This window comes from Seriola dumerili, unplaced genomic scaffold, assembly GCF_002260705.1.
Source record: "Seriola dumerili isolate Sdu_G_001 unplaced genomic scaffold, Sdu_1.0 BDQW01000449.1, whole genome shotgun sequence".
Taxonomy (NCBI): Eukaryota; Metazoa; Chordata; class Actinopteri; order Carangiformes; family Carangidae; genus Seriola; species Seriola dumerili.
The window spans coordinates 2,725,830-2,746,007 of record NW_019174704.1 but is presented as its reverse complement, the minus strand read 5'-3'; the positions used below and the strand labels follow the sequence as shown (position 1 = coordinate 2,746,007).

At 39.2% G+C, this 20,178-nt stretch overlaps 4 protein-coding genes across 4 annotated transcripts; 3 read left to right on the top strand and 1 right to left on the bottom strand.

Annotated features, from left to right (window-relative positions):
• Nucleotides 1-50: 50 nt before the first annotated feature.
• On the bottom strand, nucleotides 51-4,853 carry txndc15 (thioredoxin domain containing 15). The gene is made up of 6 exons (XM_022762309.1): nucleotides 4,663-4,853; nucleotides 3,423-3,742; nucleotides 2,202-2,348; nucleotides 1,553-1,716; nucleotides 541-671; nucleotides 51-389 (listed from the first exon to the last, which is right to left on the bottom strand). Exons 1-6 carry the CDS (start codon nucleotides 4,757-4,759, stop codon nucleotides 193-195), a joined length of 1,056 nt encoding a protein of 351 aa, XP_022618030.1. The 5' UTR covers nucleotides 4,760-4,853; the 3' UTR covers nucleotides 51-192.
• A 513-nt stretch (nucleotides 4,854-5,366) lies between these two features.
• On the top strand, nucleotides 5,367-8,213 carry LOC111234303 (tripartite motif-containing protein 16-like). Its single transcript, XM_022762308.1, has one exon. It carries the CDS (start codon nucleotides 5,441-5,443, stop codon nucleotides 7,103-7,105), a length of 1,665 nt encoding a protein of 554 aa, XP_022618029.1. The 5' UTR covers nucleotides 5,367-5,440; the 3' UTR covers nucleotides 7,106-8,213.
• Nucleotides 8,214-8,941: 728 nt separating this feature from the next.
• LOC111234302 (E3 ubiquitin/ISG15 ligase TRIM25-like) lies at nucleotides 8,942-11,002 on the top strand. Its single transcript, XM_022762307.1, has one exon. The coding sequence runs from the start codon at nucleotides 8,994-8,996 to the stop codon at nucleotides 10,662-10,664; it is 1,671 nt and encodes a 556-aa protein (XP_022618028.1). The 5' UTR covers nucleotides 8,942-8,993; the 3' UTR covers nucleotides 10,665-11,002.
• A 2,399-nt stretch (nucleotides 11,003-13,401) lies between these two features.
• On the top strand, nucleotides 13,402-15,903 carry LOC111234301 (E3 ubiquitin/ISG15 ligase TRIM25-like). The gene has a single exon (XM_022762306.1). The coding sequence runs from the start codon at nucleotides 13,530-13,532 to the stop codon at nucleotides 15,201-15,203; it is 1,674 nt and encodes a 557-aa protein (XP_022618027.1). The 5' UTR covers nucleotides 13,402-13,529; the 3' UTR covers nucleotides 15,204-15,903.
• The last annotated feature ends 4,275 nt before the right edge of the window (nucleotides 15,904-20,178 follow it).

Sequence of the window (20,178 nt, the reverse complement as noted above, 5' to 3'; positions counted from 1 at the left end):
ATAGTTTTGACATGTGTAATACAGCCGACAGCCCTGAAATGTAAACACCCAAAAATCATTATATTCTTTATTATAAATCACAATGGCTCAAATAATTAATTTTGTCCACCAAACACTTAAAATAAGCAAATTAGCAACTGTTATCAAATAATGTTTACATCTAGTGACTTGTGGCTGTTTGTGGGTGTGTTTTCAGTCCTGATGTTCATGCTCTTGTCCGGGTATGAGCCAGCGAATGCTGTCTGTCCGCAGGATGGCGTACAGTGTGAAGCCTGTGATGAAAAGGATGGAGAAGACCAGCAGCCAGTCGATGCTCTTCACTGGGACGCTGGGGAGGGGGCCCAGGCGGTCTGCGTCAGTCACGTTTCTGTCAGGGCCAGCTTCAAACCCTGGAACAGATTGTGTCTCTTAGGGAATACAGCTTGCTTAATGAGCAGTGTTGGAATATACAGACGGGGGACAAATTAAAGGAAAAACCAACATGAAGTGTCTCAGTAAAGTGTTGGGCCACAATTTGAGCTATTTCTACTCCATTTGTACCTGTCTGGTTGGCGATGAAGGAGGTGAGCATCTCCAGTGTTCTGTCTGTGTGGTTGAAGCGAGCCATGGGTTTGGCCCCCTGAAACAGAAGGATGTTGGGCACTGCCACGGTCCCGAACCTCGTGGAGAGGCTGGTGGAAAATATCGAGCCGGTCAAGACACAAGAATTACAAATAATGATCCAGTTTTAAAATATTCACCAGAGCTGCTGATCTGGTTTCCATACAGAATGATCAATCTAAACATAAAAATGTTCTTACTAAATATTATAATGTTCAGTAATGGTTGAAATACTTTCCAAAACCTGCTAATTGAATTCTATGGTGTTTTTTGTAGCTGTAGTTATTGGTGATGCTGCACTGCCATTGTATTGAAATGTGTTTCTGATATTTTGTGCAACCCAATTTAGATACATGAGGAGTATTACAAATGCCTCTTAGTACAATACAATTCATATCTTAAATAGCTTTGTAAGCTCTTGTAAGCCCTCTCTAAGGCAGAGGTCCCCAACCTGAGGGAAGATAAATCCAAGGGGCCAGCAGATCATTGAATGAATAAAGAAACATTTCTCTCATTTTTTTAGGCCATAACCCTTGATGAGGGATCAAAAACAGATATTTTGTGACACAGGTTTAATGTTTAAGTTTATAGTGTGTGAGAAAAGAATCTTCATACATTTATTTATTTTTTAAAGGGTTATGAACCAAAAGGGTTGGGAACTACTGGTCTAAGGGTAGAGAGAGTTTTTGGTTTACACAAAGTTGCTTTTAATAGGATTTTCTATACCCAAAAACACAACAACAAAAAACACTCACATGCACACACACAAGTATTTTCAACCTTGAAATACCTTTTTGATAGATCCCTAATCCAATTAACTAGTTTACTAGCTGCTAATGTAAGTTAAGCTAAGCTAATGTTACCTGAGCCACAGACAACAGGGTAATTTCCTCAAAGCCCTTTTAAAGCGGGCTTTCACAGGGGAAGAATGACACATTCTAAAACCATTCACCTGCTGTGTTGAGAGGCATCAAGTGCAAGGAAGTGCATGCTGGGAAAGACTCGGGGCAGGGCGTTGAAGTGAGGTGCCAGGCTGGCTGAGAACTGGCACCAGGCAGTGAAGAACAGCACCACAGAGCACTCTGTGCTGTTAGCATTCAGGTACTCCATCAGGTCCTGAGAGAAATGAGGAGCAGGGACAGGGATTGAGGGATGGGTTTAGTTTTCTCCTTATGAGAGAAACAGACAGTTCACTCCTCTAACATCTTTATCTGAGGAATAATACCAAATGTCTGTGTGGACTTTTTTACCCTGACAGTGAGACAACTACTGTTGGTGCCAAGCAACAAAGTGCTCATTAAACAAGCATCAATAATCAAGTTTTGTGAATGAAGTTTAAAATACAACACTAGTGTCTTAGGTCTATTAGAATGAAGCAAAAGGGTTAACAAAACAACACAAAACTAGATTTTGAATGAATTCGGAATTCTAACATTAGGCTACCAATATCATGAATGTATGATTAGAGAAATGTTGGCAAATTTAAAAAGTGTGTTAAGTACTAAGTTGTCTTAAAAGTAATTCATTAGGAAAACGGCATTCAGATGTGTAGTGTTAATGGCACTCCTCAACTAGTGAGCCTCAGGGGGCAACATGAATACCTGCGAAGCGTTGAGGACATGCACAGTGAAACTGTCCATTCCTGTGATGTTCCTCTTATCACAGTTCACCTTGTACGTCTTTGCAGTTTCCGTGGTGTTCTGTTCCTCTGTTGCCGTGACGTCCGCACGCACAATGTCAAGAGTGACCTGGTGGTAAACAACCAAGGAGAAGTCAACTGCTGGGTACCCAATTCTTCATTGTATTTATTCTATCTGACCTTACCTGAGGCCTACAGAACTGGTGCTCAGAATAACATGAAAATATAAAATCTAAACCAAAACAAAGTTTAAAAGGGAAACCACCACCAATTTTACTCATGATAATCACTTTACTTTTCACAATAAATACCACTGAGCCTCTGGTAACAGATGTTTTCTGTTGTTGTGGAGGGAACTTTCTGAAGTATGAGAAAATAACCCGGATTATTTCATCAGGCCTTGAGACTTCAAATTCTTAACACACCGTGTGTTACAGAATGGCGGCAAGGACTTTGAAAGACTTGGTCCTATACCAGCCAAAAATCTATTTAAAGATGCTATTGATTATAAGCGCAAGTTCCAGCATTTGTGAAGCTTGACCTGTTATAAGGACTAATGAGTCAGGATATGTCTGCCTCTCCTGCACTAACTCTGAGCAATCTCTTTCTTTTTCCTTGAAAAAAAAAACACTATTCTTAAAAACTATTCAATACTTAAAACAAAAAACATTAATCAAGAGAAAAATAGGCAAACATGCAAAATAATATTTCTATTATTATTTAGTCTTTATTTGTATATTGGAGATACATCTATTATGCCATAAATTTCTTTGTGAGTACCTCTAAATTAAAAGAGTACTTTACTGATTTACGGTTCCAACCTTCAGACTGAGAACCACTGATCTCAGTGATTTACAAGAGTATGTATTTACTCTGTTTACCAAGTATGTTGCCATCCATTCATAATCATCTGCTGCCAGAGTGGCGTTTAATTTTTGTGACATTCATCTTCATCTTGCCACAACGGGCAGCAGCAACAAATATTCTCTGGCCATTTTTACTGAACAATTCACCATGTTGATGTGAGGGAAACTTCACACAACAGTTGCTCATCACCAGCCAAAGCCACACTGTAGTAGCATTTTAGAGGAGGTGTCTACTCCTTGCCCACACTTCTCATCAAGCTGCAATTTGCAAAAACTCCCATTCACATCTCCTCCTCATAGTGCTTCTAGTCACCAACCTGCTGCGACATTTCAGTGCTCGTCTCCTCCAGCAACACTCCTTTAGCAGCCAGAACAGGTGAACCACACTGGGCACTGTTCTCATCACAAGGGGGGGAGAAGCCTGACTGGAAGTCTTTCACATTTTTTGGGAAGAGGGACTCGATGTCAGATGGATCAATGGGGGTTTCAGTGCCCATCACAGCATCTGCAATCTCAGCTGTCTTGAACTGCCGCTTCGGCAGAGACTCCAAATCTTCTGATTCCACAAACTTGGGGCTGTTCTCCAAGTCAGAAACTGCATCATCTGACAGCATGAGCTCCAGCGATGCATCATTCTCTTAAAAAATTAAATAACAACACGTGAGTCTAGAACAAATTAGGGCTGCAACTATCAATTAGTTTAATTATCAATGGATCTGATAATTATTTACTTGATTAATCAATTAGTTGCTATCAATTAGAGAATGTCATACTCCAAGGTCCAAGGTGACCTCGTCAAATGTCTTATTTTGTTTGATCAACTAACCCAAAGACATCCAGTTTAGAGGAACAGAGAAAAACAGAAAATCCTCACATTTGAGGAGCAGGAACAACACTGAGGAGCAGACAGAGGTAACTGCCTCCTCTACTGGTAAGGTTGGGACATTTTGGCATTTTTGCTTCAAAACCTACCTAAAAGATTAATTGATTATCAAAATAAGTGCAGATTCATTTTCAGTTGATTAATAAATCATTTAATCAACTAATTGTGTCAGTTCTAAAGCTAAAGTGTATGTTTATTAAAATTTTTAAAGTTTACAAACACATTTTGATAAAACAAGAAAGAACACTTTTCAGCTGGTGTTGAGTTAACATGATCTAAGCTAGGTGATGTATATATTTTCCTGAACTTTTATATTTCTTCCTTTCAAGGATTTTTAATCCAATTTAAATGTTATTTAGCGTGAGTGTATCACTAGCTTATCAACCAAAATCCCACGTCAATTGATAACGATAATATGTAGGCTATACACCTTTATTAGCAGTGTACAACATCTCTAATCTCAGCTAGTTTGGGGTAATGAACACAGTACGATGATAAAACATTACATTACCCTAAAGACATCTGGTTCATATTTTCAAAACAAGAACACCAAACTGAGAGTAATAAAAAACTTGTTGACATTAACAAATATCACGTTAGCGTGAAATACAAACTGTCAGTTCGCAGTGTTTTGCTAACACTGTGTAGCTAACAAGCGGCTGTCAGTCTCTTACCTTGTCCTGTCACGGACGGAAGCCTAAAAACACCAGAATGATGCAACACAGAAAATAAGGCACAGGAAACGTAAAGCTTGTTCAATATCCTCGCCATATTTTTCTAATGTATCCAGTTAGACACAAATATGAATGGTTATCACGACATGTTGATATGCGAGGTCATGTTGTACAGCTCATAGGAACCAATGTTTCGAGCTTTGGCGGAAAAAAATAAATGGTGCACTTCCAACTTCCGGTAATCAAAATAGTAGACTAGAGGAATTTGATCTGAATGTACTTTATGTTGCAAGCAAAAAATTGGTGTTACGTTTTGTTTTTTTTTTTTGTGTGTGTGTGTGTGTGTGTGTGTGTGTGTGTGTGTGTGTGTGTGTGTGTGTGTGTTGTTTACGCGGAAAGACATAAATAAACTTTATTTACTAATTAGGCCCACCACTCAGATAGGTGGATATAAAGAGAAAATAATTATGAGTAGTTTTAAAATATTACAAACATTCTCTGAAGCCTAGAGGACAAATGGCTTTGTGAAAATATGGACTTCTGATTGTCTACAATCTTTAGGCACACACTCCCTCTATCAAGCTACACCTCTTTCTGAAACAAACCAGCCCTCCTCCTCCTGTCCAGCCTATTCTTCAGGCCCCTCCCCTCTCACAGATCCCATCTTTACAGATGGGTGTAGTGTAGTGACGTGTCAGTGCTGGTGTGGTTTAGAGCTCAGCTTTTCTCGGTAAACGAGAGTGAAACTTACTGACAGTCACTGATTACTAGAGGAGAAATGGCGCAGCAATTGATTCAGCTAGATCAAGAAAAACTGAGCTGTTCAATCTGTTTGGATCTTCTAAAAGAGCCGGTGACTATTCCCTGTGGACACAGCTACTGTATGAGCTGTATTAAAACCTACTGGGATGAGGATGATCAGGAGAAAACACACAGTTGCCCTCAGTGCAGGCAGAGCTTCACACCGAGGCCAGCCCTGGTGAAAAACACCATGTTTGCAGAGTTAGTGGAGGAACTGAAGAAAGTAGGACTTCAAGCTGCTTCACCTGATCATTTCCACGCTGGACCTGGGGACGTGGCCTGTGATTTCTGCACTGGGAGGAAGTTGAAAGCCTTCAAGTCCTGTCTGATGTGTTTGGCCTCTTACTGTGAACAGCACATTCAGCCTCACTACGATGTAGGTCCTTTAAAGAAACACACGCTGGTCGAAGCCACTTCAAAGCTTCTGGAGAACATCTGCTCTCGCCATAATGAGGTGATGAAGATTTTCTGCCGCACTGATCAGCACTGTATCTGTTATCTCTGCTCCATGGATGAACACAAAGGCCACGACACAGTCTCAGCTGTAGCAGAAAGGTCTGAGAAGCAGACAGAGCTCGGGGTGAGTCGTCAAAAAATCCAACGGAGAATCCAAAGCATAAAGAAAGATGTGAAGATGCTTCAACAAGACGTGGAGGCTATCAATCTTTCTGCTGATGAAGCTGTTAGTAAGAGTGAGAAGATCTTCACCGACTTCATTTGTCTCATTGAGGAAAAAAGGTCTGAAGTGAAGCAGCAGATCAGATCCCACCAGAAAACTGATGTGAGTCGAGTCAAAGAGCTCGAGGACAAGCTGCAGCAGGAGATAACTGAGCTGAGGAGGAAAGATGCTGATCTGGCGCAGCTCTCACACACAGAGGATCACCTCCATTTTCTGAACAACTACTCCTCTCTGTCACATCTGAGTGAAGCAACACGTTTACCCAGCATCAATCCTCAATCACAGCAGTATATTGAGGATGTGACAGCGGCAGTGTCACGGGTCAGAGATAAACTGCAGGCTGTTCTGAATGAGGAGTGGGGAAAGGTCTCGCTGAAAAATACAGGAGTCGATATATTACTGCAACATCAAGAGCCCCAAACCAGAACTGAGTTTTTGAAATATGCTTGTCAAATCACACTGGATCCAATCACTGCAAACACATTTTTGTCACTATCTAAGAGGAACAGAAAGGTAACATTGATGCATGAACAACAGGTGTTTTGGATTCACCCAGAACAATTCTTTAAATGGTGGCAAGTTCTGAGTAAAGAGGGTCTGACAGGACGTTGTTACTGGGAGGTGAAGTGGAGTGGTAAAGTTTTGATAGCCGTTGCATACAAGAATATCAGGAGAATGGGGACCAGGAGTGAATGTGGATTTGGATACAATGAGAAATCCTGGGCATTAGAATGTTACAGTGGTAGTTATACATTCATTCATAACGGTAATTGTACATCCCTCTCAGGCCCTCAGTCCTCCAGAATAGGAGTGTACCTGGATCACAGGGCAGGTACTCTCTCTTTCTACAGCGTCTCTAGAACCATGAATCTCCTCCTCAGAGTCCAGACCACCTTCACTCAGCCTCTCTATCCTGGTTTCTGGCTTCTAGGTTCTGCGGGAGACACTGCTGAGTTGTGTTAGCTCAAGTAGACAGGAGTAATTACACAGTGAGAGTTTGTGATCTTCATGTTGTATGTTTGGACCCTTTTAATGATGAAACGTCATGGGTGGTGATGTCTTTTTTTTTTTCTTTTTTTGTTTTTATTTACATCACAGATGTTTAATGAAAATGGTAAAAGGAAATGATTTGTTTTCTTCTGCTACACACAGTGAGGGTTAATCTACCTGCCAAAGATGTTCTGTTGATATTTGACTTTTATTTTGAAAAGACATGTTTAAATTTAATAAACCTTGTCCTGTACATGGGGAATAATACACTCCTGAGAAATGAATAATGAAAAACTATTACCATATCAGTGGGCTTAATTATATTTGTGTTAAAAGAACCACACATGTAAGACTTCAAATAACTCTTTGGAAGTTGGATTTGACTTTTGTTTGCTTGTTTGTTTGTTTTCTAGTTAATCATATGCTTATGGATGTAACTGATATAATTTTTTGTTTACATGTTTAATCACTATATTTATATTCTGTTGTTTGGAGAATAAATTGAATAGTGTGTACAACATTGCAAACTGTAAGGCCAATATAATGTTAACACAAAATTGAATAAAGTTTCTCTTTTAAGATCATTATTAGCACAATACCTAAACAAAACTCATTGTACCACAGGCTAATGTACAGTAGAAATGCCTAATAATAAAGATACAGCCTAGAAATGCACAGAGTTTTGCTCTTTTCTTTTAAATGATTTAACACTTTTTACAATTTTGCATTTTAACATGAATGAAAGAAAAAAGATTTAAATCAGAAAAGGAAAATGTGTTTTGATCAGTGTACTGCAGCAATGCACTTCGCCCAGCAAGCAGTGTTATTTTATATATTTATAGCATATCAAAGGGCCATGCCCACTGTTCATCCCCAATCACCTTTTTACCTCAAAGTATATATCATGTGAAGGAACATGGAGGCTTTAAATGGCAAATACGTCAGAATTAAATGTTGAGAGAGGTGAGCTTTTTATAAAAGCTCCTCCGTGGCTGTAATAGATCCAAGCAGGTTACTTGTTGTTTTTTTTCATGTTATGAAAGTGACAATGTAGTAATAAAGGAATAACTGTGAGTTTCAACAATGTATTGTGAACAGAAAGTGTTTTTTAATATTATGCTGGGGACACAGACTGTGACATCCCACTCAGACTCTTTGTATTTATTTCAGTTTTATTTCCTTTACAGTTTTATTTTTTAATTTCTTACCTCATGTATCTATGGATAATTCACTTCCTGCTTTTGTGGTTTTTTTTCGCCAGTTTATTTTGTTCATTAGTGACTCATTATCCGATCAGCTTCCTGTGTCTCAATACTCTATCCTCTCCCCTGCAGTTGCCAGATTGTCTTTTTACTACTTTAGTCAATCTTTCATATTATTCCCATTACCATTTTGTGTCTTCGTATATGGCTTTTTACCTGCTCCTGATTTTTCCTGTTGTCTGCTCCTCATCTGTATTTTTCTATTTTGAACTTTTACTTGGTTTCCCGTGTGATCCCTGCATTTGAGTCAATTCTCTGGTTTATGATTGTTACACAGTCAACAAGTGTAACTACCAAATTCTACCTGTAAAAATATGAACTTCAGATTGTCAACGGTCTTTTAGCACACAACCTCCCTCTCTCAAACTGCTCCTCTTTTTGAAAGAAACCCCAGCCTGATAACCTCTCCCTCCTCCTCCTGCTCTCAGAGTCCATTCAACAGATATTGTTTGTTCCCTCCCCTCTCACAGCCCTGCCTCTTTACAGATGGGTGTAAACTCCATGTAGTGACGTGTCAGAGCTGGTGTGGCTTAGAGCTCAGCTTTCCTTTGGTAACAGAAAGTGAAACTTACTGACAGTCACTGATTCCTAGAGGAGAAATGGCGCAGCAATTGATTCAGCTGGATCAAGAAAAACTGAACTGTTCAATCTGTCTGGATCTTCTAAAAGAGCCGGTGACTATTCCCTGTGGACACAGCTACTGTATGAGCTGTATTAAAACCTGCTGGGATGAGGATGATCAGAAGAAAACACACAGCTGCCCTCAGTGCAGGAAGAGCTTCACACCGAGGCCAGCCCTGGTGAAAAACATCATGTTTGCAGAGTTAGTGGAGGAGGTGAAGAAAGCAAATAGATCTACTTCACCTGATCATTTCTACGCTGGACCTGGAGACGTGGCCTGTGATTTCTGCACTGGGAGGAAGTTGAAAGCCTTCAAGTCCTGTCTGATGTGTTTGGCCTCTTACTGTGAACAGCACATTCAGCCTCACTACGATGTAGGTCCTTTAAAGAAACACACGCTGGTCGAAGCCACTTCAAAGCTTCTGGAGAACATCTGCTCTCGCCATAATGAGGTGATGAAGATTTTCTGCCGCACTGATCAGCAGTGTATCTGTTATCTCTGCTCCATGGATGAACACAAAGGCCACGACACAGTCTCAGCTGTAGTAGAAAGGGCTGAGAAGCAGACAGAGCTCGGGGTGAGTCGTAAAAAAATCCAACAGAGAATCCAAGACAGAGAGAAAGACGTGAAGGTGCTTCAACAAGAGGTGAAGGCTATCAATCTTTCTTCTGATAAAGCTGTTAGTAAGAGTGAGAAGATCTTAACCGACTTCATTTGTCTCATTGAGGAAAAAAGGTCTGAAGTGAAGCAGCAGATCAGATCCCACCAGAAAACTGATGTGAGTCGAGTCAAAGAGCTCGAGGACAAGCTGCAGCAGGAGATAACTGAGCTGAGGAGGAAAGATGCTGATCTGGCGCAGCTCTCACACACAGAGGATCACCTCCATTTTCTGAACAACTACTCCTCTCTGTCACATCTGAGTGAAGCAACACGTTTACCCAGCATCAATCCTCAATCACAGCCATATTTTGAGGATGTGACAGCGGCAGTGTCATGGGTCAGAGATAAACTGCAGGCAGTTCTGAATGAGGAGTGGGAAAAGGTCTCGTGGACAGTGACTCAAGTCGAAGTTTTACCGCTGCAAGGAGAACCTAAGACCAGAGCTGAGTTCTTGAGATATTCACAAGAAATCACACTGGATTCAAATACAGCACACACACGTTTGTCATTGTGTGTCAGGAACAGAAAAGCCACATTAATGAATGAGGACCAGCTATATCCAAGTCACCCAGACAGATTCCTTGAACTGTGGCAGGTCCTGAGTACAGAGGGTCTGACTGAACGTTGTTACTGGGAGGTGAAGTGGAGTGGTAAAGTTTCTATAGCAGCTGCATACAAGGATATCAGCAGAACAGGGCCCAGGAACAATTGTAGATTTGGATTCAATGACAAATCCTGGGCATTAAGATGTTACAATGGTACTTATGAATTCAGACATAACAATAAATCTACCTCCATCCCAGGCCCTCGGTCCTCCAGAATAGGAGTGTACCTGGATCACAGGGCAGGTACTCTCTCTTTCTACAGCGTCTCTAGAACCATGAATCTCCTCCTCAGAGTCCAGACCACCTTCACTCAGCCTCTCTATCCTGGTTTCTGGCTTCCAGGTTCTGCGGGAGACACTGCTGAGTTGTGTGAACTCAAGTAGACAGGAGTAATTACACAGTTTCATCTGCTACACACAGTGAGGGTTAAACTACCTGGCAAATATGTACCTTTGATATCTGACCTTTATTTTGAAAAGACATGTTTAAATTGAATAAGCTTGTCATCATATTCTGTACATGGGGAATAATACACACCTGAAAAACGACCGATGAAAAACTGTTACGATATCAGTGGGCTTAATTATATTTGTGTTAAAAGAACAACACATGTAAGACTTCAAATAACTCTTCTTACTTACTCTCTTACTCATATGTTTATGGATGTAACTCATATAATTTTTTGTTTACATGTTTAATCACTATATTTATATTCTGTTTGGAGAATAAATTGAATAGTGTGTACAACATTGCAAACTGTAAGGCCAATATAATGTTAACACAAAATTGAATAAAGTTTCTCTTTTAAGATCATTATTAGCACAATACCTAAACAAAACTCATTGTACCACAGGCTAATGTACAGTAGAAATGCCTAATAATAAAGATACAGCCTAGAAATGCAGAGTTTTGCTCTTTTCTTTTAAATGATTTAACACTTATTTTACAATTTTGCATTTTAACATGAAAGGAAAAAGATTTAAATCAGAAAAGGAAAATGTGTTTTGATCAGTGTACAGCAGCAATGCACTTCGCCCAGCAAGCAGTGTTATTTTATATATTTATAGCATATCAAAGGGCCATGCCCACTGTTCATCCCCAATCACCTTTTTACCTCAAAGTATATATCATGTGAAGGAACATGGAGGCTTTAAATGGCAAATACGTCAGAATTAAATGTTGAGAGGTGAGCTTTTTATAAAAGCTCCTCCGTGGCTGTAATAGATCCAAGCAGGTTACTTTTTTCTTTTTTTTCATGTTATAAAAATGACAATGTAGTAATAAAGGAATAACTGAGTTTCAACAATATATTGTGAACAGAAAGTGTTTAATATTCTGCTGGGGACACAGACTGTGACATCCCACTCAGACTCTTTGTATTTATTTCAGTTTTATTTTGTAATCTCTTACCTCACATATCTATGGATGATTCACTTCCTGCCTGTGTTTTTTTCTCTGCCAGTTTATTTTGTTCACTAGTGACTCATTATCCGATCAGCTTCCTGTGTCTCAATACTCTATCCTCTCCCCTGCAGTTGCCAGATTGTCTTTTTACTACCTGGTAGTCAAGCTTTCAAACCATTCCTATTGTAATGAATGTGAGTTTACTCCAGCAATAAATGCTGAAAATGTCAGAACCCTTGAATAAACACAAAGGGAAGTGATAATATACAAAAAGGAACAATCTTTATTAATACAGTATCTTGAAATTCATAAAAATGGATGGAGGGCTTCAACTGGACAAGGCAACAGTCATGAGGGAACATGGCTTCCTTTACTTTACCCACAGCACACAAAAGACTTGCTCTAAACACATATTCCCCACACTGCACACAGGGCTAGTCTTACTAGCGTTTGAGACACACCTTTGAAAACCGCACGCTATACTGCCAAACCACCCCCACCCGGCTAAGCTTTATCATAAGGCAATATTTGACATGCTGGCACCCTCCGCTAGGAGACACTACAGGTAAGACACACTGCCCCGCCCACGACTCGTCACTTCCCCTTTAATCAGCCCTCCCACTCCACACTATTAAAACTACAAAAATGGCCGACCACACAACTCATATACATAACAAATAATCAACGCAAGGAAATAAGGATAAAGTTCATAAAATATACTTAACTCGCCTACACGGCGAGACTGTCCCCCGGGGTCTGAGCTTGTGCCGCCGTCCAACTCCCCGGGGAAACGGTTTCGCTGGACGGCGAGACAGAAACCGGTTGGCAACCGGATTAAAGTGGAGACAATACGCCAGGTAGCACACAGGGAGCAGTAGCAGCACAACACTCTCTAAAGTGGGCCCTAGTTTGGCTACAGGAGGCACTCAGCCTCCCCTCCTAACACAGGAACAGCTTCCCCCTGACTACCTGTCTTCGTCCCCGGCAGCTCTATATCACTGCGAACGACACCCTCGCTACCAGAGTGCCGCGCCGCCAAACGTGTCACTCCAACCCCGTCATGCTCCCTCTGTCCGTCTTTTCACTGTTCGTCTCTCCTCATGTTGCCATCAGTCACAGCTGCACCAAATCATTCATTAAACACGAGTCCCCTCTCCTGACGTCACTCACTGGGGGGAATCCCCCTTACTCTTGCTACACTATTACTAGTTTGTAATATGTTCGTATATGGCCTTTTACCTGTTCCTGATTTTCCTGTTGCCTGCTCCTCATCTGTATTTTTTTGCTACACTGACTGACATCACATGTATGAACTCAATTCAGGCTTAAGTAAAACATTGTGAACTTTTACTTGGTTTCCTGTGTGATCCCTACCTTTGATTCACTTCCCTGGTTAATGATTGTTAAACAGTCACCAAGTGTATTCTAACTCTATAAAAAATATGAACTTTAGATTGTCAACATGGGACAGTCTATGGGACAGTGGGCTGGCCCGGACGCTCGGCTTCTGCATGATGATTGGATGATCTGTCTGAGGCTGAGTCCCTTTTTGATTGACAGCGAAATGAGCGAATCACCGATATTGAAGTATAACCATCCACCGGAGCATTTTTCAAGTTTTTCATTGCGTTGTTCGGAGTTGAGCTGGAGACGTTACTGATCCTCAGCGACTTTGTCTTTGTTAAAAACGACTAGCGTTGTGTTTGGCGACTCTCTTCTGTCACTGCGAATTTACATATAAATAAACGGACACATTTTATGATGTAGGCCGAAAATGAGCTTCCCCTCCTTGTAAGACCGGCAGCCGCCACTGTTACTGACAGTCACTGATTCCTAGAGGAGAAATGGCGCAGCAATTGATTCAGCTGGATCAAGAAAAACTGAACTGTTCAATCTGTCTGGATCTTCTAAAAGAGCCGGTGACTATTCCCTGTGGGCACAGCTACTGTATGAGCTGTATTAAAACCTACTGGGATGAGGATGATCAGAAGAAAACACACAGCTGCCCTCAGTGCAGGAAGAGCTTCACACCGAGGCCAGCCCTGGTGAAAAACATCATGTTTGCAGAGTTAGTGGAGGAACTGAAGAAAGTAGGACTTCAAGCTGCTTCACCTGATCATTTCCACGCTGGACCTGGGGACGTGGCCTGTGATTTCTGCACTGGGAGGAAGTTGAAAGCCTTCAAGTCCTGTCTGATGTGTTTGGCCTCTTACTGTGAACAGCACATTCAGCCTCACTACGATGTAGCTCTATTAAAGAAACACACGCTGGTCGAAGCCACTTCAAAGCTTGAGCAGAACATCTGCTCTCGCCATGACGAAGTGATGAAGATTTTCTGCCGCACTGATCAGCAGTGTATCTGTTATCTCTGCTCCATGGATGAACACAAAGGCCATGAAACAGTCACAGCTGTAGCAGAAAGGGCTGAGAAGCAGACAGAGCTCGGGGTGAGTCGTTTTAAAATCCAACAGAGAATCCAAGGCATAAAGAAAGATGTGAAGGTGCTTCAACAAGAGGTGAAGGCTATCAATCTTTCTGCTGATAAAGCTGTTAGTAAGAGTGAGAAGATCTTCACCGACCTGATCCGTCTCATTGAGAAAAGAAGGTCTGAAGTGAAGCAGCAGATCAGATCCCACCAGAAAACTGATGTGAGTCGAGTCAAAGAGCTCGAGGACAAGCTGCAGCAGGAGATAACTGAGCTGAGGAGGAAAGATGCTGATCTGGCGCAGCTCTCACACACAGAGGATCACCTCCATTTTCTGAACAACTACTCCTCTCTGTCACATCTGAGTGAAGCAACACGTTTACCCAGCATCAATCCTCAATCACAGCAGTATATTGAGGATGTGACAGCGGCAGTGTCACGGGTCAGAGATAAACTGCAGGCAGTTGTGAATGAGGAGTGGGAAAAGGTCTCACTGAAAAATGCTGGAGTAGAAGTTTTACCGCTGCAAGGAGAACCTAAGACCAGAGCTGAGTTCTTGAGATATTCACAAGAAATCACACTGGATTCAAATACAGCACACACACGTTTGTCATTGTGTGTCAGGAACAGAAAAGCCACATTAATGAATGAGGACCAGCTATATCCAAGTCACCCAGACAGATTCCTTGAAATGTGGCAGGTCCTGAGTACAAATGGTCTGACAGGACGTCATTACTGGGAGGTGAAGTGGAGCGGGATGGTTTTTATAGCAGTTGCATACAAGGATATCAGCAGAACAGGGACCATGGATGAATGTGGATTTGGATTCAATGACAAATCCTGGGCATTAAGATGTTACAGTGGTACTTATGAATTCAGACATAACAATAATTCTACCTCCATCTCAGGCCCTAAGTCCTCCAGAATAGGAGTGTACCTGGATCACAGGGCAGGTACTCTCTCTTTCTACAGCGTCTCTGGAACCATGAATCTCCTCCACAGAGTCCAGACCACCTTCACTCAGCCTCTCTGTCCTGGATTCTGGCTTCCAAGTTGTATTGGAGGCACAGCTGAGTTGTGTGAGCTCAAGTAGACAGGAGTGTTAAGTGTGATTCATCTTTGGCCTGTATGTTGAGGTTTGTGTGTACTGCAGAGATCAAGTTTTCAAGTTTTCAAGATCAGCAATTCAATAAAATTGTGAAAAAAAAAAAAAAATAATGGTATAGATTCAACTATTTTGTTTGATGTAACTTGATTGTTATATTTACCTGACATGTTCATTATGTCCTGTGCAAGGAAAATACTGCATATGCAAAATGTCTAATCAAAAATCTTGTTTTTTTGTTTGTCTTCTTTTGTCCTACTAAAAGTTGAATTTGGTGATTATATGAGCTACAAAATGAAAAAAATCCATATATATAAAATTATTTGTTTGTTGCTTTGGAAGAATCATCTGCCAGACAAATGTAATATTAAGTTAAATGTTTTCTTTTTAGGTGTTTTATGTATTCATGAACATAATTTGTAGGAGTTAAACTTTTTACTACCTACATACTGTTGTCTGGATCACATACTGTGCTGCTGTTGTAATGATATTGCAAAATCACATTACTTTTTAGGAAAAAATAAATGTTTTAAGATGATTATTATGAAATTTAGCAAAACTGGCTAAAGCGATATCATTTTTAAATATAATCTTCTGAAAAAGAATTTGCTAAACAGCTTTTAAAGTGTGTATTAAAAGTGTTGTTACTTTTTAACAATTTTAGGAAACATCAGTGAAAATGTATTGCTCAAGAATATACAAATAAATAAATTGTTTACCAGTCACCATTTGAACAGTCTATTTTTTGAGTAAAATTGCACACAAAAATCAGTCACTTTAATACAAAATTTCTTCTCAATCAGTCAACTGTTTAAGATCTTTAGGTAAAAGATAGGCACACAAGGAGATTGATGAAGGAAATCAAATAACCTTTGGTGGAGGTGACTTATTTTTACCAGAAATAGCACAATCATAAAATGAATGAAAAGTTTCTAAATATTGACAGTTTTTCTGAGGAAAACAGTTCAAGTGAAGTTTTACTTTCAGATTTATTACACAACTTTTGAACATTCCACAACAATCATGCAGGAATAAAATGGGAATTATACAAAGCTTTACAGGCGTCGCCAATCACACTTTAGGAATAACTGAGCTTCACATCTTCTCAAAAACACTCAAAATGTGAGGTAATATTTTTTTAAATCATCATCTACAGACAACAGACCATGTGTTGATTTATTGCTGAAGATGGTGAGAGAAAAAAATCACTCAAAAAACAATAATGTGAAAACAACCATTAATATCTGTGCCTCATGTAGGCGCTGATTTAACTTGAAATATTATGTCTAAAAATGACGAGAATGTCAGTAAATTAACCACTTTATTGAGTCTATTTTAGAAAATCCACCTTCTATAATCCTCCTTTAATCCCTTATGCTTTCTGCAGTGTCCTGCTCAGAGGGTCATGATCCAAAATGTCAGTGCCTTTCATCAAGTAAACAAAATTCAGAAAAAAAAAATAGTTTTTAGCAACACATACACCTTGGCCATACACTGAACAAAATATTTTAGATTAGAAACTCAAAGCTTCATAGTGAAACAGCTGAGGTTACGCTTTACACTGGCAATACATCACGATTACACTGTCATCATCTCAAGGTCATTTTCACCATTTAGAACAAGTCAGTGAGATAATATGACACACAATCATTGTGATGTGCAGGTGTTCTTAAATTGTTTGCGACAGTTCAACCATGTCAAACACTTGGCCGACCACAGCCATCTTTAATACTAGTCTAAACATAGTCCCCCTTACATAGCCATAGCTAACATTAATAACTTTTAATTTTTCTTTCATCGGCCTGAAGCTGAAACATGTTCCTGGGGTTTTCCGTCCACATTCTAAGCTAAATTAATATCTACTGCTACTGTACTAGATTTGTACAACTCCTTTTATTAACTGAGTCAATGCGACAATTATTTGTTAGCATTCAATGACAATACATCCCCTTAGGCCACAGCCAGCCGAAACTTTTGTGTTCTATAACACAAATTATTAACAACCCAGCCCTACAACTTAACCTTGCGCTAGCCTGATAAACAGACTTCACTGAATCACAGACCACATTGACATGACAGGCTAAGCTAATCTTTTGCAACAGGATATCATGCTCTTAACTCCATATGCTAGCTAGGGATGGTACAGTTCTGAAAAACCTTTCTGAATTTGTTACTTTAATTTTTATTCAACTGTTTATTTTTTTCACCAAACACTAGTTTAAACAAGCTCAAGACTTTTGTGGGTCTTCACATCTAGCTAGCTGTGGAGCAGCTGCTAGCAAATTAGCTGTAGCTGCTGAAGTGACAGTAGATACCCAGTTAGCTAAGAATATGGACATAAAACAGAAAAACGGAAACAGAAAAACAGGAAAAAGAAGGGCAAAACATGTTTCAGCTTTTCAGTAAGAAAGCTTCAGTAAGTTTCAGAAGCTATTGCAAAAGGCCCTTTTCACAGCAGATACATTTTGAAGATGTTACTAGGAATATTAATGATCTATTTAAGTGTCCCAGTAAGACATGACAGTGTGACAGTGAACCAGCATGCACAATACCAGGACCCTGAAACTGAAGCAGCTAATGGAATTAAACCATCTTTCATTTTATATACACCTGTGTTTTTAAAAATATCTGTGGTGAAAAAGTCAGATCTAGCTAACAGTGCATCCTACCAGCATGTTTATCCCATAAGGCTCCACCTCACTGTGTGAACCTAAAAATCAAAAAATAAAATGTTTGAAAATAAAAAATAAAACTGTGGAGAAAAAAAAAAACACACGGCTACATAAGAATTATATATATAAAAAAAGAAATATTTTCAATGTAGAATAACAGATGGATATAAAAACAAAGAAATGTAAGGAACTAAGTTCACATCATCAATGTATTGCAATTTACAATGCATTCAAGAAACTGTCATTTTAATCATTTGAACAATGAACAATTACACCTGCATGTTTAGAGCTTCAAATGCAACAATTATTTAAAGGTTTTGTATTAATCCAAACAATCATACTATCTTTTATGGGATAGTGGTCTCCAAGTGCTTTTTCATTTACATTTTTATACAGGAGTTTTCGTGCTAAGGTTATTTTGTGAGATGTTGGAATACTTTTTAACTCAAATAGCATAAATGCCTACAGTTAGACAGCATCATGTTCTTTGGTAAAGGAGGATGAAAAGGAGGTTTGTATGTGACTTTTCAGTAACCTCTGTTTAACACTATACACATAAACAAAACAAGTGATAAAAGGCCTTGTACACCAGTATCAAAATACAACAATAATAAAAAGTGATAGTATCAAAGTTTCCACAGTACAATACATACAACAGATTATTGCACCAAATTTAACCATTTAAAATTTTGTCATGAGAGATTAACTCAGTGAAGCTGTACTATTTCTTCACTCTTAGGATTTGAATTCCCTAAATATGAATAATAGCAAAAACTGAACGTTCATCTGGGCAAGTTGTAAGATTCCATTTTAGCACTAAAAACTCATTTGCCAAATGATGAAAACTTGAACACAAAAAAGGGTCAAGCAGTTATTTTGGATCAAAATCATATTTTAACTGCATGTGATTGACTATATTTACGATGCATTAAGCATGTTGTGAAATAATTCATTTTGAACCAATAAAACTATCTGTTGAACTTAATTATTACATGTTACATCAACATCAACATCAACACCAGCTTCCCCAACAGTCAGATTCAAGTGCTCTACAGGGCTATGATAATGTACCTAGAAAAACATAATAAATAGCAACATAAACCTTGTGATTATTTTTTTTTTAAACTGAGAGATTGATACCACTAGTTTACGAGTGAAAAGTAAGAAGCAACATGTAGAAATGAAAACATCAATACATAATTGTCAAACAAATGAGACCATGACTGCGATGATTTTGCGGCCTCCGTCTAACACCTGTGGTAGTGGTTATAAATGCCATAGAAGTTTTCATGACCGTTGAGTTGTTCTTCTCTGGCATGTGTTTACGAGGATCAACATGCTGGAAGTACTTTTTCTGTTTACTGAGAACTGTTTTCCTCTGTTTCTGATATCTCTGACAACTCCTAGCTTCTTGTTCTGGAGAAACAGCGCCCCCTGCCTGCTCAGTGTTAAAATACAAAATATAGGCCAGCAGTGGATGACAGTCTCCTCAGTGATGGTCTTATTTGTTCACAATAATCTCCTCACCATTTAATTGCAAATCCAAACATATGTCTTGCATGTATTTGTTGATCTGTGAACAGGATACCAATAACATATTTGAGGCTTTAGCTTGTGTAAATGTCTCTCACACAAATGTCACATCAAATAAAGGATATTAATAATAAATGCTTTTCTTTTTAAGAAAAGTTTAGTTTTAAAAGTTTTACAACTACAATGTAACTGCCATATCAATCATAGTCAGTGGATTCAGCGACACATTCATGTTAACAAATCTGATATTTTGAATATCAGTCTGCTCATTTTCTCAGGACAAATGTAACATTAAAGCAAAATCTACCTTTACTTGTTCTTGAATTTTGCTTCTTAAATAATTTTTTTTATCCTTTTTTAGACTTAATACTGCAACTAGAGGTTTTGATGTATAACACAAGAGATACAGGGTAATTCTTTGGGTGACAGACTTAACCTACAATGTGACAAGACAACATTACAAAGCATAAGTAAAGCAATGTAGTCTCTCTCAGTAAAGTCTCAAATGGTACAAAACTGACCTGACTAGGCCAGATTTTGTGATATGAGTTGGGACATTACAACAAAAATCACAAAATGTAATTAGATTTGATAATAACCACAAAATAAACATTTTAGAAATATTGCCAAGAGACATTTTAGGACAAGACTAAGACTGGGTGTTGTTTTGCTGCTTTAAGGTGAGACAAAATTAAATTGTTTTTGAGAAATTTGGGATGTTATGTAAATCTGAAAAAAAAATGAAGTTGTGTACTAAA